General features: G+C 35.5%; 1 protein-coding gene across 2 annotated transcripts in view; it reads left to right on the forward strand.

Moving 5' to 3' along the window:
- The window catches only part of LOC149535019 (uncharacterized), a 131,117-nt gene that overhangs the window by 28,729 nt on the left and 84,868 nt on the right, over positions 1–17,520 (forward strand). Inside the window, exons 8-9 of one of the 2 annotated variants that reach the window (XM_089807151.1) lie at positions 7,908–8,060; positions 8,233–8,339. In XM_089807151.1, coding sequence (XP_089663277.1) covers positions 7,908–8,060; positions 8,233–8,339 — 260 coding nt within the window. Of the gene's footprint in view, positions 1–7,904; positions 8,061–8,232; positions 8,340–17,520 lie in introns of both variants that reach the window. The other variant, XM_089807150.1, reaches the window with a different exon arrangement.

Raw genomic sequence — 17,520 nt, forward strand, 5'->3', positions numbered from 1 at the left:
CTTGGAGCAGTGGAGCGAAGATAGTTCTTACTACATCAAATTCATTAATGACAACTGGCTGATTCAAAGGAGGCCTAATCTTTCCCTAAAGGCATGCGGAGGTCCAAAAGAGATCAATGATCTTATTGTTACCAATTTAACATGCCTTCTAAATTGTTATGTTTCACGCTAAAGTGATTATGTGTTATCTGCTATCTAAGTATGTTTAGCAGTTGAGAGTATATAGTACAGAATTAAAAGAATGCAGTGAGCAAAGTATAGAAACCATACAAGTACTGAAAATAATACTTTTTACTCAAGTATTCAAAAATATTTTTATAAAGTGTTCATATTTACACAGTACTTGAATACAATGCATTCAGATATTACTAGTGCTCTCAGCCCCTAACATTAATATCTGAATTAAACACATTGTACAAACAGAAAAGTACTGAAAAAGATAGAAAGGAAAGGCATCCATTGCCTGAATAGAAGGTTGTTGCATTGAACGCTGAAGGGTTGATCCCACATCTCCATTCGAGAGTAAAACTTGCAAAAAAATAAGGAAAGAAATGGATCAGTTCATACGAACTGAGCAATGGAAGACTTTTCTATCATCTATACTTTGCTGTTTATACAAAATAATCATCCAGATAACTATGCTAAAAGGCAAGAAGGCAAGAACAATCCAAAGAAAATAAAACCTGTTTTTTACTAATAAGTTTGTTCCATATGCAGATACAGGTATGAAGACTTGAGGCTATGGAAGGATCGTGCGTACATTACATGCATGAAGCCTTTTGGCTGAGATTGTTCGGGCAAAGACAGAAGATATTGGGGAGGCTGTTGAGGGGGCATACATAAATTACAAGTATGGGACCTTCCGGTAGAACCAATGAAGTTGATTGAAGACTTTGAGGAGATCATTGAAGGAACACGCATACATTACAGGCGTGGAACCTTTTGGTTGAATCATGTAGTGGCAAAGGACGAGAGGAGGCCGTCGAGGGGGCATACATAAATTCAGGTATGGGACCTTCCGGTCAAATCATGGAGGATGTGTATAGTTTCAAAGTCTGAAGTTAAAGGGGTTTGATTATTTTTGCAAGTACATTTCAGCATATATCAAGAAAAGTACAGGTGGAATCAGTCACAAGGTCAATCAGAATTACTTGTCAGTGCCAAATAAAATAAGGAAAAAATAGGAGTATCAATATCAGAAAATCATTAACTCATAATGTTGAGCAGACTGGGAGGGCAACGGAAAACAGGCACAACAACATATGAAAGGTGGAAAAATGATCATAAGTTTTTGAAAGGTTTCAACATAAATATGTGAAGAAGGGAAGCAAGATGTGATAGGTTTTAAATTGAAACAAAAGGTGTTATTCACAATTATAAACTATCTGGTTTTAAACCGAAACAAAAGGTGTTATTCACAATTATAAACTATCTCAATATCATATTAGCAATGGATCAGTAGTCATGCTACTTATCACAGGATTATAACGAAGTAACTTCTCAACCAGTGTAACATCATAAATGGACACAAGGAAATAGTTGCCGAGTACATCAAGCAGCCAATTGAATGAAATGACAGAAGCTCATTCTAAAACAAATTGTGTAAATACTCTGATCTACATAAAACTAATAGAGTCCAGTTAAAGAATATGACTGCTTATGGAATTTCTCTAAGTCGAAAATATAGAGTACATAATGGCAAGGGGTTTACATTCATAAATACTGAATGGAAATACTAAGAATCATAATCAGCATAAGCATCAGACAGAAACAAAAAATACAGGCAATGAATGAGTTCCTGTGTAAGATGCCATTATTGTTATCAAAATCCCACAGCTAGAACAGAATTAAATCCTAACAGCAGATTTAAAAGGAGCATCCAAACCCAAGAAGAAAGTGAATGACTCAGGTGATCATATCAATTATGGGAATGTCAAAGAGAAAATATTAACTGCTACTGCAAAGAGGTAGAAAATAAGAGGAGCAGCTGTTCAAGTTATTGAATCTTCAAAAGAATGTATTGGCATATAAAATATTTAAGAAAATCTAAAGTCAAGTCCAAAGAAGTCTCAACGAAAAAAGAGAGATATTAGCTCTTCATATTGTGTGAATATATCAGATTCTACAGACCCTAATACAGAACTGTCGGAGATTCCAGGTGTAACCAAACAAAACAGGGATGGTATAAACACATGGGTTTTTTCTCAACATTCAGAAAAATGCCAAAGAAGATGCTTATGATAGCATGGAAGGAGTATCAAAGTCTGCAACAGTAAGAATATACAAGCTTATATGAAGATTGAAGAGTATTATTTCACATCTTTTCCATATGTATAAGACCCACGAAATAAGGTTATCATAGATCACTGTCAGCAAATAAACAATCTCGTGGAGAATATTATGCAAATTCATCAGAAGGAAACCATTATTTGACAAAATCAGTCAAAGATATGCAAACCCAGATAAGCAAATTTACTAGTATTATCTCAAATATTCTTTCATATTCATAACAAACTATGCAATAGCAAAGGCTCTTACTAGTAAAGAATGATGTTCATCAACATAGCTGCCGTCCAAGATCAAAATCTGATAGTCCTCAAGCAAATACAAGCACAGAATGAAACATGGCATTTTTTTTAAAAACTCAGATCTGCAAGTGAAAGGTCGTTCATGGCACAATAAAACCCATATAACTCAAGACAAAATGCCATCCAAGCTCATGTATAGGAGAAGATCGCTGCAGCCGTTCAACATTTAGCTCTAGCAAGCATAAAATGGCGTCCATAAGCAGAAATATGGAACCTCACAGCAAAATAGTAACACCCAAGAGGGAAGAAGGAAGAAAACGACTTCATCCAGCACATGGCAAACAGAAAGAAGAACCCGTGAGCTCTCAAGAACATGGCGTCTCAAACCAACAGGGTACCTTGTCAAAGCATGCCGTCTCCAAACAAAATCCGCATGGTAATAACCAGCAAATAGAGAAAATCGCAGCAAATTTCTTGCATGCGGCTAGGGTTTGTAGGAAACCCTTCATTTCTTCCTAAAACGTGAGTGAGCAAATAGTGAAATAAGACTAATGCCTTCCTCTTGGTCTTTGGACGTATTTTATTTTTTGCCTTTGCTATATTACATAAAATTTCGGGTCCAAACCACAATATAAAGGCATACGTTTTTAATAAAACACTATTAGTTTTGTATATATGAAATTGATAAGTTATATCAATTATAATTTCATGCATATAAAACTAATAGAGTTTTTTAGAATATTATATTTTTCTATTTTTATTATTATTAATATGTTTCAAATTTTAATTTACAAACACATATTAATATTAATAAAATAAAAATACTAATGCCCTTTATTATACTTAATATTAACGTGTTGGTAAATCCAAGTTTGAATGCATTAATATTAAATAGAATAAAAGAAATAATTGTAAAAAATGATAAATCAAGTGATTATAATTATAAAATCATTGATTTTATTATTTAAAAGGGAATTAAGTGGAGTTAATTGCCTAAATGCAAGGAGAGCTATATCTGGAAGGGGAAAAAGACGTTTAGTTAACACTTGGAGATGAGACTGTTTGATATTTTTAAGCAGCTTATGGGGCAGTTAAGATCAGTTATGCATCAAGTTCATGTAGAGGGCTTATTTTATGCATATATTGCATAATTTAAAGCAGTTTCACATGCTATTTTTATGGTTCTCTTAGTACATCTGAGTTGGAGTTTTTGTGCATGATTTTGGAGAGTTAAAGGCAGTTCCAAGTTATCCAACAGTTATGTAGGTGGTTGAGTGCAGTTTTCAGAGGCTCTTTCATTGTTTTCATCATTTTTGGGTGATTTTTCCTAGACATGACTTTAGAATCCGAGTTAGGGCTATTCTTCTATATATTGTACTTCATCCTCATTACAAAACACCTTCTTTCGGATTCAAATTGTTTGCAGATTGCAGATTTTGAGTTGATTGTAAGGGCACTTGTGACAGAGATTATTCATCCAGCATTGATTATAGAGATACAACGGTTCCTTATCATAGATTCTTGTGCAATTTTGTGAATTGCTTGCTTTAATGTTGTGTTCGCCTTCATTATAGCTACATTCCTAGTTGCAGATTTGAATCGTGATACATATAATTGCAGGTCTATGTTTGTGATTATTGTTTTCTTGCAGAAAGTTGGTGAAACTTAGGTATCCCTTTCAAAACAAGAGATCCCAATCCTTACATAGAAACACTTTTGTGATTACGTGATTGTCTGATATTGTGAACCAATTGTCTTTTCGTAGTTTGTGCTGAAGTAATCAAAATTACATTCATAACCATTGGTGTATCACCTCAATTAGATTAGTTTTAATCATTCATTCTTTCATTTCTTACCCTTATCTCGAGTACAATTTAGGATTAGGTGATCACAACTTAGGAACCGGCCTAGCTTCTGGAGATTCTTCTCTCGTTTTAGGACAACCCACCATCCGAGAGAGTTTCCGCTGTTTCACAGGATAGCTTGATTCTATATCTCGCTAAAGGCGCAAATCCTGATTGACACTTATCACATTGCTTAGCTACTTAGCTAGGCTTAAGGGTTCAAATTCTTCATATGCTTTAACTAGTTACTAAATAGCCGTAGGAAGATTACATGTAAGAGCAATTATGTTCTAAGTACAAGATAACAAGCACTTGTACAATCAACTCATGTAGTCAAGTCGCAATTCTATTAGGTATGCAACTTTGAATAAGTCAAATTAGTTAGTTAAAAATTTGTTAGTGAAGAAGTCAAAGTGGTTGAGGATTTCCCCTTTTCCCTCCACCTTTCCTCTCCTATTTTCCTATATAGAGGAGAGTGCTCATTGTAAATAATCATCTTTTGGCTAGGCAAGAAAATTCTATCGGTTTATATGTGCACTCTAAGACTTCGTGCTTGGATGTAAATCTACATCGCTATCAATAAAAGACAATTTGCTTTCAAACTTTGTATTGATTCAAGGTGTTATATGACAACATTTTTTGGAGCTTTGATCAAGAAGGATTTGAATTTAATCGTGCAAACTTTAAGTTGCCTATTGCATTCAAAACCAATTTGAACTTTTGAAGACTTTGTGCTGCAAGAGGAAAAATTGTAACAGGTAGTAGTGGTTATAATCACTTAGAGTTGAAGACTTTGGGCTTCAGTTGTAAGTGTTTTTATTGAACTTGAGGGTATCTAGTAAAAGACTTTGTGCCTTACTGGTTATTCTGCTTGAATCCTCATTCAAGACAAGCATAGGAGACTTTGGGTTCCTGTTTTTTTTCACCAAATATAAAAAGGTAAATTGCTGCCTTTGGTGTTGTTCTTAGGTCAATTCTAGGGTCACTAGTATTATTGTAGCAATAAGACACTTTTTGTTAAGTTGGAAAGTTGTAGTTGTATGCAAATCATTCCTGAAAAAAGAGGAATTGATTAAGAGAATCATCCTTTTTGTAATGTCAGTTAAGTTCTTGTTGAAGCCACCTACAGTAAGAAGGGAGCCTCATCTATTGTTCAGAGGAGAGAAACATCTCATGAAATGTTGCCTAAAGTCACAATTTTGTAAGTCGTAGTTAGTGATGTACAAAATTTTGAGCCAACAATGCTCTATTTGCTTCGTGGAGTCATCTTTTTATAATGCCACATGGCTTCACCAACACACCATTAATTAGAAGCTTCCATTTACTTCTTTTGAATAAATAACTTTCTTTAGCACATGACTTCATGAAGATGCTTTTCACTTAAGAGGCTTCAACTTCACAACACCAAATTATAACATAAAGTACTTTATAGAAATGAAGCCTCATTAATATTTTTATTAATATACACTTTAATAATATACTCAACCATATGCATATGACAACTAATTGCCAATGCCACCACTTCCCTACCAAATACAGTAATGACCGATAATAGACTTACTATAAATAACAAGTCCACCTCAGAGACCCTCTAAACTCACTGTCAGCTCACGAGGTTGCTCATTGTAAATAATCATCTTGTGACAAGGCAAGAAAATTCTATCGGTTTAAATGTGCACTCTAAGACTTTGTGCTTGGATATAAATCTACATTGCTATCAATAAAAGAGGCAATTTGCTTTCAAACTTTGAATTGATTCAAGGTGTTATGTGACAAAATTTTTTGTGGAGCTTTGATTAAGAGGGATTTGAATTTAGTTGTGCAGACTTTGAGCTGCCTATTGCATTCAAAACCAATTTGAACTTTTGAAGACTTTGTGCTGTAGGAGGACAAATTGTAACAGGTAGTAGTGGTTATAATCACTTAGAGTTGAAGACTTTGGGCTTCAGTTGTAAGTGTTTTTATTGAACTTGAGGGTATCCAGTAAGAGACTTTGTACCTTACTGGTTATTTTGCTTGAATCCTCATTCAAGACAAGCATAGGAGACTTTGGGTTCTTGTTTTTTTTTCACAAAATATAAAAGGTTAAACTGTTGCCATTGGTGTTGTTCTTAGGTCAATTCCAGGGTCACTAGTATTATCGTAGTAATAAGACACTTTTTGTTAAGTGTAGTTGTATGCAAATCATTCCTGAAAAAAGAGGAATTGATTAAGAGAATCATCCTTCTTGTAATGTAAGTTAAGTTCTTGTCGAAGCCACCTGCAGTAAGAAGGGTGCCTCATCTATTGCTGAGAGGAGAGAGAAATCTCATGACATGTTGCCTAAAGTCACAATTTTGTAAGTTGTAGTCAGTGACGTACAAAATTTTGAGCCAACAATGGTCTATTTGCTTCATGGAGTCATCTTTTTATAATGCCACTTAGCTTCACCAACACACCATTAATTAGAAGCTTCCATTTACTTCTTTTGAATAAATAACTTTTTCTAGCACATGGCTTCATTAAGATGCTTTTCATTTAAGAGGCTTCAACTTCACAACACCAAATTATAACATAAAGTACTTTATAAAAATGAAGCCTCATTAATATTTTTGTTAACATGCACTCCAATAATATACTCAACCATATGCAGATGACAACTAATTGCCAACGCCACCACTTCCCTACCAAATATAGTAACACCACTTCCCTACCAAATATAGTAATGACCCATAATAGACTTACTACAAATAACAAGTCCACCTCAGAGACCCTCTAAACTCATTGTCAGCTCACGAGGGTCACCATGATGAACTGACCTAGCCATTTGTAGGCACCTACTAAAAATGGGGGCATTACATCAGTAATCAATATGCCCATAAGAACTCGTGAAGTCTTAAAACACACCACAACAATTTGTGAGAAGAATGCTAGAAAGTTTTTTCAATGTAATGGGGATCACATCATCTTGCTGTTGCTATCAGAATTCTATTCACACTTATTGAAAATTTTCCTTTTCCTTTTCATAGTTAATCTTTAGTTCCGAATGCTTTTAAATTTTGTCATCTTTTAATAAAATCATTGCAAATAAGTGCACATCATTATATATCCTTATAGGGATTAGCGAGGGAATGCATCCCCTACAAATAAAAAGGGTTCTCTCAATCCAACTTCACCTTGTCAATTTCTCCATTACAAATTGAAATTTACCTCCTGAGTACAACAAACATGCAATTTAAAGGCATGTCATCAATGTCCACCACAATCATTCCTGTATTGTAAAATGCTTCATACGCATGGCCATAACAATAGGATGCTCTCTACCAGCCCATGAAACTTTGGCAATAAATACCTTGAAAATCGAAACTTAAATCTTAAAAATGTTATGAAAGGGTGATATCTGGTATCAGGCACTGTTAAACTGCTATGTTTAGAAAGTTTAATTTTGTTCTTCATTTTCCAATGAGTTGAAATCTACCTTGAAAGGTGTACTTGTGTAATTAAAGTCAAATTTCGCAATAACCTAAAATAGTTAGTACTGTTGATGACTTAGCAGATGTTTCACAGTGGTCATTATATTGGTGACAATTCTTGCAAGTTCCGCAATGGAGAGGCATGGATGAAGGTTCTTGGTCCATTTTATGTGCACTTGAATTCATCGTCAGAAATTGTAGATCCATTTTTACTTTGGAGTGATGCAAAGCAGCAGGTACAATTTGTTTACATGAGTCTATGAAGTGATAATCTAAGCAAGTGATGATTCTTAATTATGAATCAAACATATGTTCAAACTTCTAGATCTTTACCATCTAATTGTTAGGGTTTAGAAGTCAACACTATTTAATGACAATGCCTATTTTTTATGCATTGGAATTACACAGAGGCTTTATCAAGAACAAAGTTGGCCATACTCTTTTGCTGCTTCCCCTAATTATCTAAAGAAGGAGGAACGATGTTCTATCTCTGGAAGACTTTTGGTTGATGATAGGTAAGTAGTGTTTTCTATTTTAAGATCTTAATAATAGATTCTGCAATATAAAAAAAGGCGGAATGATGATGGTATAATTAAGGAAATGCAAAAATCATGAAGTGAGATTTCAGCTGATTACCAGGGTTGATATTTGTGTTAATAACATATACTGAGAGGCAAATTTATATCTTTATTCTCTCTCAATTAATCCATTCTTGATTCAATTATGAGAAACAGGGAATTTTATGTAATAATGTTGTCCCTGTATTTATGTTGAAAAAAGGATCACATCTATAGTCTCATAAGTATTATCATGTTTCATATTACCCTATTCATTTTCTGGACCTTTATGTTCCATGATCACCTGTTTTCTTTGCTTTATTAATGTGAAGTACATTATCTTCTATTTTTTTCCATTAATATTGACAGTCACATTCTTTTTATCACCATATTATCTAAAAAATTGAATAGTTTGGGTTTGATATTAATCAGATTCCATGACTCATGCACAGAAAACTGTTACTGTCATGGCATCATTCCAAGTCAAACCTCATCACTGTCTTCTTGGTCTCAAAATCCTATCACTGTGGTTTCACAACTTTTATTTCTTTATCACATCCTACACCATCTGAAAATGTTCTTTACCCCATATTTCTCTACTCATCTTGACTTCATGACCAATGCAACTTGTTTCAGGTCTGCCATTTATGCGCTATGGTCTTCTGGATTGGTTGATGTGGAATAACGCATATGAATCTTCAAGGCTTTCCTGTGACTGTCAAGGCAGATCACTCCCCTTTATCACTTTCATGCTCTCTGTTCTGTGTCATATTGACCTCTGTCTTGATCTTCATTCAACTTCTTGTGAAAACACATCTTAGTCAATATGTGGGTATTGCAAGGTTTCTTATACCAACATTGATATAAAACAAAGACAGTCATGCTATAAACATGGTATCAAAGTAAGTGCTGCTAAATGTGCTCGATGAAGTTGTGCAGCTTATATTCTGGATGATCATTGTAGTGGCCTATGTTTAGAAAGGTGTGAAGATTAAGATGCTATTAAGGAGTGGTAGACATGTCATTTTTATTACCTAAAAGCTCTTCTACATGTTCAAATCAACATCACAAGTCCTTAATGTGTGGGAGACAAAGTTATAGAAGTTAGGGTTATAATGGCAGTTTGAGAAGGTGAACCAAGGACATATTTGCAGTTTAAACAAGTTTTTGACCCAGTTTGAAGACATTTATAAAAGAATTGTGGACAGTTGTGCTTTTGGCAAGTATTTAGGAGCAGTTTGGGAGCAGATTTAAGAGCCGATTCAGAAAATGCTGTTAGAAAAAGTCAAAGGCCACCTTCCTTTCCAACATCAATGAAGATTTTTTGTGGAGTCAAAGGAAGGTTAGTTCTCAGTGCCAAGATGGAGTCAAACCAGTCAGCTTGAAGCAATGAAATGTTCTAGTGTTCTTTAAGTGAGGTCCTACTTTTCTATCACTTGGGGGAGTTATAGTACACATAGGGAGTGACTAGTTCTTATTTCTTTCTTTTTGTCAGCTATTTCATGAGCTCTTTCAAGCACATGTAGCATTGCAACTCAGAAGTATGGGCTAGATTTTGTATGGTGCTGTAACAAGTGTCTTTTGATCAATAAAAAATATTTTTAGCCTTCTCAAACTCTTCATTTTGAGCGAGATTGTGAGAGTGATACATGTGATTTCGTGATATTTGATAAGTACTCAATTTAATGCCTCATTCTCAATTATCTTCATGTAGAAATACATACGAGTGCAGGTTATTGTTGATGTTCTCAAGCTATGATTCTTGTACTTCAGAAAAATATCTGATTTTCTTCTAAAATCTTCAAAAACTTCACCATTACTATGAAACACTTATGCAATTATGCCTAATAGTGCTACATGTCACAAAAAAATTTCTTCATTGTCCATTAGATTATAGCTTCTGTTTTAAGTCTTTTATTTTCCTTTTCTCAGTGTAGAAATATAGGTGAAGGACTAAAAGAGGAACCAACATACTCTAGAGATTCACTCCAACCTATAGGAAACCTACAAACCCAAGAGTGTTTCCATGTGTTAATGTATAGCTAAGTGAAGCATTTGGCAAGGGTGCATATCTGAGTGATAAAAAATAGTAAGACAAGAAGTGCTCCTTAGAATGTCACAAAATAGCTAATCATTTCATGCCACATAGTACATTAAATATAATGACCTAACAAACTAGTGCAAGTTATGGACTTAGCACTTTTGAGGTATTTTAGGGCAAACCAACGAAAGAATTGTTGATGTGACACCATCTTTACAAACATAGGTTCTTAACTTGCCCAGTAAAATGATTTGACATTATTTGATTTACAATTAAGAACTTGGTATGTAAAGTTAGCCTTAACTACTATGACATGCTCTCCTTAGTACTTTTTGGTATCTAGTTGGAGAAATCATAATGAAGAATTTGGTGAGCATTCACCAACTTTTTACTTTGTGGAGTTACTCATGAATTATCTTGTCTGTCAAACTCACTCTATTTCTAGCAATACTCGCCAAAAACTTGATAAGCCTGACAAAAAAATTGCGAGATGCATTAACATGCAAAATATGGAAAAAAGAAAATAGATAAGATAATTTTATTAATGTCCAACGAAAGACCACAAGGGTCTATGGGATTGAGAAGCATACAAGAGAGAAGACTGCCAACTACAAGACACCAAACTGTGTTTGGGAAATAGAGAAAACAGGAAAAACTAGAAATAAAAGAAATACAAGAAGCAAAGAGCCTACAAATGAGGCAAGGGCTAAGGGTTCTTCCTTAGTAAAAAGAAGCCAAGCACTGAAGGGTATGGGCTAGGGCGAGCAAGTGCCCCAAATCGCCATTGAGAAGTACTAGGAGGGTGCCGCTGATGAGTATACTCACAAATCTGGAGTGATTGGTGGTGGTGGCACAGGAAAGGCCGCTTTGTCCCACGCATCAGAGACGAGGGGGAGAAGAAAACGATAATAAGCTAAATCGAAGCCACTCTGTGGGGAAATTGGATCTGTAATGTATGGTTGTGGAACTACATAGTCTCTTTGAGGTACAATGCAAGGCATCTCTAATCCGTGTAGCTGGAGAAGGCTGCAAGGGAACTGCACTCCCTGAATAAGCATAGAATCTCCCACGAATCTCATAATAGGCAGGATAGTGAAAGATGAAATGGATCTCCATCTCAGTTGTACCCAAGGTACACAAGTGACAAGTATTGTCGTCTCCATCTATGTGGTGATTTGTTTGGATACAAAGCCAATGGGAGCCAACCTTGAAGGAGCCCAAAGAGATACGTAAGGCATGACACCAACTCCGAGACAAGTAGCTACGGGGCACAATAATACCATCCTAGATGACAAGTACTCAGCATAAAAAGCCATCTTCAGGTGCAACCCACTAGTAGGGTTACACCATGTTGTACTGATATACCTTATGTAAATGTCAAGTCTAAATATGCCCATTCAACTCTTGTTGTGAGGGGAGGAGGTGGGCGGGAATATTCAATGAGAGCTGGAAGGGAGGGAGATGGTCAATATTGATCCCAAGCAAGCTCAACAGTGAAGAAGCCTACGCAAACCAACAACAAGCCTGTGAGGTCGGGTCGGAATCCCTCACACTAACAGAAGAACAATAAGCCAAGTAGGAGTATATATGCTAGTCGCTTGCAGAGTCAGCAAAACCACGAAGATGGTGAAGAAACCAAATTAGATCGAAAATGGTGACCAACCTCAATGGATGGGCCCCAAACTCAGCCAGAATAATACTGTGGGGGGTGAGCTGATGACATCTGATAATGCATCGGAGTAACAAGGTTTGGACACGCTTGATGGAGGCCCAATCAGAGTCAAGAAGGGAAGGCCCCCAAACCACTGAGCCATAAAGAGTCGTCGGTTTGACCAAAGAGTCCAGGATGGACAACTTGGATGGAGTGTCTTAGAAGTGTCGTCTAAAGCACTGTCTCTCGAGCATGGCAATGGAGCCCATACCTTTACTAACTCTAGGCTGGATGGCAAGTCCCAAACTAAAGCAAGGTCTAGAGAACTTGACCCCAAGGTACACATAGGATGTGGTGATCTCAATCTAATGACCATGGAAGTAAAAGTGCAGATGAGATGTCTTCAAACAATTGAAGACCATGACCCGAGTCTTACCCAGATTCATGGAGAGCTAGTGCGAGTCGCAAAAGGAGGCCAAGTCATCAAGAAGCTTCTGAAGAGTCTCCGGAGAGGAGGCCAAAAGGATCACATCATCAACAATCAAGAGAATGGAGATCAAGACTTGCTGTAGGTAGCAACCGTCGACAGGGAGTGAGGAGTCTTTGAGAAAGGTCTCCAGCTCATCAATGTAAATACCAAACAAGGTGGGGGAAGGGAGAAAGCAAAAGAAAAGTAAAAAAAGTCTATATTCTATGGGGACACGTTCCCCCATAATATGTAGTTTTTGAGAATTGGATGCCTTGGGGACTAGGGATGCCTCCTAATGTTTCTCCACCACATCTCTACCTTCGCTACATTTCTTTTATGGTTTGGAAATGTTTCCCATTTTTTGCACACAAAAAGCGAGCCTTCTTTTAGTGGGGGTGCTTGGATGTTTTAGAGACTCGCAAATGCCCCTTAACAAGGCAAGGGATTCGCAAAATTTTCCCCTAAAATGTCCAAGGAGAGTTAAACAGCCAGATGGAATGTAGAGCCAAAGGAGCCAACACAAATTGATGATGATGCTACAAAGACAAGTCTAGTTAGTATTGGTATGAGTGGGCTTGAGAATGTGGGGTGTGGCAGTTTGAGTGGTGAGGACATTGAAAAGTTAGGTAAGGAGCTTGGGATTATCAAAGTAGTGAGAGTTTGCTTCTAGAGTTTACACTTCTAGTATTTTATATTTATTATTTTTCTTTTGAAGTTTAAAGTTGAACAATGTTGATAATGTGATCAATTATTTGTAATTTTGATGAACATTGGATAATGATTAATATGATTACGCAATGAAATATTTAAATTTTTTTAAATTCTCATTGCAATGTTTATATTTGATATATTCAATTTTGACGATTGTCATTTGAATACTTCTAATAGGCTCGAGTTATTATGTTGTACGTCTTTATTTTTTAAAGCTATTTTTCAATTACTAATACTAATGTGTTATGTCAACACCACTTTGTTGTCATCCCCTTTGCATTCCCAAACTTAGGCCCCAAGTAGCCCTATCCTCAAAACTATTTCCCCCATCCCCTTAAAGAAATGCCCCCAAATCCCCTAGATCATTGTAATCTAGCCATGTAAATGCATGGATGCTCGTTAACATAACACTTGTTGAGAAAATTCTTCACAAAAAAAAATCGCCAAAGACCTGATTTCTTAATTGATAAATTTGTGAAGATGGTTTGAGACATGTGGTTTCAAATGCCTTAATTTGAGGTTTGTGTTGGGGGCACAAACCCTTGACACCACTTTGTATTACAATAGAGAATGCCCCTAGGGCATTGCCTCCAAACCCCATGAGGGGCACTATCCCTAGACTCCTTGAGGGTTACTATTTGTTGACCCTGTTGGGGGTGTTGCCTACATACTCTCATGGGAGGCATTGCCCCTTAAACCTGTTGGGACCATTGTCCCTGAACCCCTATGAGTGACATGTTTGTTTAATGTCCTCAAATTAGGAGAACTTGAATTTTGTCTTAGATTATAGCTTTTGTATAAAAGCAAGTAGGATTTTGGCCATGGGGTATCTTTATGCTTTGATTGAGATCCTACAAGAATGTTCAGAAACATTATAATCATAATTAGTAATTAGACATTTAGACATTCTTGAGTTAGAAATAAAGAATATCTTAATAGATTGCTTGAATCAATTTTAAAATGTCCCAACCATAGATGTAATAAGGTAGGGTGATTTGATGAGGTTCCCAAGAGACCCCTACCCTAAGCCCAAGAGCAGATATACAATCCCTCTTGGCCTTATGTGGCCCTTTCCATACAAATGAGGTGGCATACCTAGTGTTCTGTCGTATCACCATTCTCCTCATACTAGTCACTTCTACCTCATGTCTATTGGTTGAACATCCGTATGCATTGGTTCACCTTGATAGAGATCATGAGGATCATTCACAACAGGAAGCCCAAAATGTCCCTTCTTCCTAAGCCCAAAGGTAGTCCCCTTGCCCCCCCTTGGCCCCATAGGGCTCCTTAGTCGCATTGCATAGGGTGACATGCTTAGATGGTGGCCTCATCACCATTTTCCTTGATGTGACAACCTCATTTTCCCTACCATGGTTAATTGCAGTAGAAAGAAAACATACTTGATATTTCACACATAAATTCATATTCAAAATGCATACAAATTCTAAATAGAGATCAGTCATTAAAACATTCATTATGCAATAATTATTTCATGTGACACTCCTGCCAATAAATTGCTGTTTTGAACTTATTTTTAAAATCTGTTTTTGATGTCTTCCTTTCTTCTCTACCAATGATTGACTTATTGAATGCAAGTTTGATAGGGTGATGCTTATATTGATGTCATTGATTTCTGATTCCAAGATGTGAATTGGCTGAAGATTATTTGATTGCTTGTTTATTTGCTTTGTTGAATTGAGCTTTCTAGAGTGAAAGATATTTTATTTAACCTTTCTGATACATAGATTGCTAGATTGTGTGATGCATTGATGAGTAATGATGTATTGATGTTTCCTTGGAACTATCTCCCCTTTATAATTTACAAGTGAAAGGGTCACCACTTTTCATAAGATTTGAGTCACCACTTTTCATTGTTGCATTTAAAATAATATGTTATTCTCCCAATTGATCTCCCTTTTTGATGTCTTATTCAAATGGAGCTATCTCTTCTTTAATTTCTCCTTTGAGTGTAGGGAATCACATCCTTCCATTTGTTAATGCCCTTATGAAAGGGTCATGTTGTTTGGTTCTCAAATCTCTCTTTACTGTTCAAATCTATAAAATATTCCATTTTGTTGCCCTGCATTTTGTCACCACAAAATGTAGGTAACAGTATAGAACTTTTTTTAAACTAGTTTCACATTTCTCTAAGTTGAATTTATTATTCAATTGCTTAAATTTGATAGATCAAACAACTCCAATTCACATAGCAAATTCTTTTAAGAAACTCTTTCCTCAAATCCTTTCCTTTTTCTATTTCCCGGTCTATGCTTTATTTTTGAGGCCTTCATCCTCCTTTTCTTTGTTTTGAGTGTGTGTTTCTTGGTTTTTAGTCCTTTGGTTTTTCTCAAATCATTGCTGTTGGTTTTTCCTTCAATTTGATCTAACTTGGGGCTTAATCAAAGTTGTCAGTCAAAATGTATGACCAATTTAGATCCCAAAAAGTGGACCTTTTTGATGCAACTGCATGAATTAAAAATATCATGTTATATTTTTAATTTGACATTCACTTTTTGAAAAATATTACTTAAATTCACTTTATGTTATGTTTTTAAGTTACTTTATTGTTTCAATTTTCACTTAAAGTAACTATAGTGTACTTTATGTTATATTTTTAAGTTGAGTTGTTTTTTGATTTTTCACTTAAGTGACTATATGAACTGTATAGTTCAATTTAATTTTTGATATTTAAATCAAATGCTCTAGTAAATATTACTTATTAAATTATATTTATATTATTAATATGATAATGTAAATATAATTTGTCCCACTTAAGTAATATTTTATCAAAATTAAATTGACGAGCTTGAAAAAATCACTTAAATGTGTAAAATCACTTAAAAGTGGACCTTTTTGATGCTACTGCATGTAAACTCACTTAAAATGTGCAGTGACATCAAAAAGTTGAGTTACATGTGTTATATGCATACGCACCAAAAAGGTGAGCTTTTGCCTTGAGTTGTGCATATGCATGTAACTTAAACATGTCTTTACACCAAAAAGTGTGTTTTGCACCAAAGACATGTATTTGCACCTCCCAAACCCCTTTTTAGGCAAAAAACATGTTAAACATGCATATGCACCAAAAAGGTGTGTTTTTGCCTTGGGAGAGCCCATTAAACATGTAATGGCTAAAACATGTAATGGCCTCTAAAAGGTGCATTTTGCTCCATGTTGCATTTTTCATATATGCAAACACCTCCAAAAGGTGTGTTTTGCTCTCAAACACATGCATTTGATCTTCCTAAACCTGTTTTTGAAAAAATTTAATGTAGTTGCCCTCCAAAAACCCGTTTTTCAATCAAAAACTTGGATTTGATCATGGAATGACTTGAAAATCTCAAAGAGGAGAGGCATTTTTGCATTTTTTGGCATTTCCATGCTATGGATGTTTGATTTCATGCTAAAAACGTTCCGTTTATGATGATTTGCAGTCATGCTTTTCATCAAAAACGTCCATTTTAGAGTCCTTTTAATCACGTTTTTGCTTGGAGAAGGGTTGTTTTGGCATATTCGTTCATCTTCAATACACCAAAGGGCACGTTTTTGCTTTCAAAGGTAAAAAACGACTTGTGAAATGACAAATTTGAACCACGTTTTTACCCAAAAATGTCACATGAATTTGCATTTAACAAAAACGGTGGTAAGTTTGAGAGAGTTTAGGGCACGATTTGGCATTGTCCATCAAAAATGCCTCATTTGCTGCCCCTTGCAGATTTCTCTTGCAAAGTTTGAAAGGATCTAAGTTTGTTGGAGAATTTTTCAATATTGGAGCTTTTCTCTCCATTTTTGGCACATAATCATCATGTAAGTGGACATTTTCCTTCTTGTTAATAAATTTGTGCTTATCTTGCTGATTTTGTGCATATTTTAGCTTGATGTTTTCCACTTGTTGATTTTGTTGTCATGGAAAGTGTATTTTTCCTTTTAAAAATAATGAAATGGTTCATTTTCATGTTTTTGATTTTCGCAAACTCCAAATTCAAAATTGCATATTGAAGTGCTTTGCTTGTTGACATGTTTGAGTCATTTGCCAAAGGTACATTCTTCTTTTGAAGTTTGTTTTTTTGTTTAGTGTGTTTGCTTTTTGGTTTTTCTTCATTTTTGGAAAAGTTGCAAGTTCTTTCCCAAGAACTTGGTCTTGTTTCACTTCACTTCAACTTCCATTTCATGCAAGAGCATCATCACATTCCATTTCCATCTTTCGATGCCACAACACTTCGCATCTCATTCGTCAAATGCAATTATACGTATTTCATTCTATCCA

The sequence above is a fragment of the Cupressus sempervirens genome, chromosome 10 (genome assembly GCF_028749045.1).
Source record: "Cupressus sempervirens isolate cs-2001-9-10 chromosome 10, ASM2874904v1, whole genome shotgun sequence".
In the NCBI taxonomy this organism is placed as follows: domain Eukaryota; kingdom Viridiplantae; phylum Streptophyta; class Pinopsida; order Cupressales; family Cupressaceae; genus Cupressus; species Cupressus sempervirens.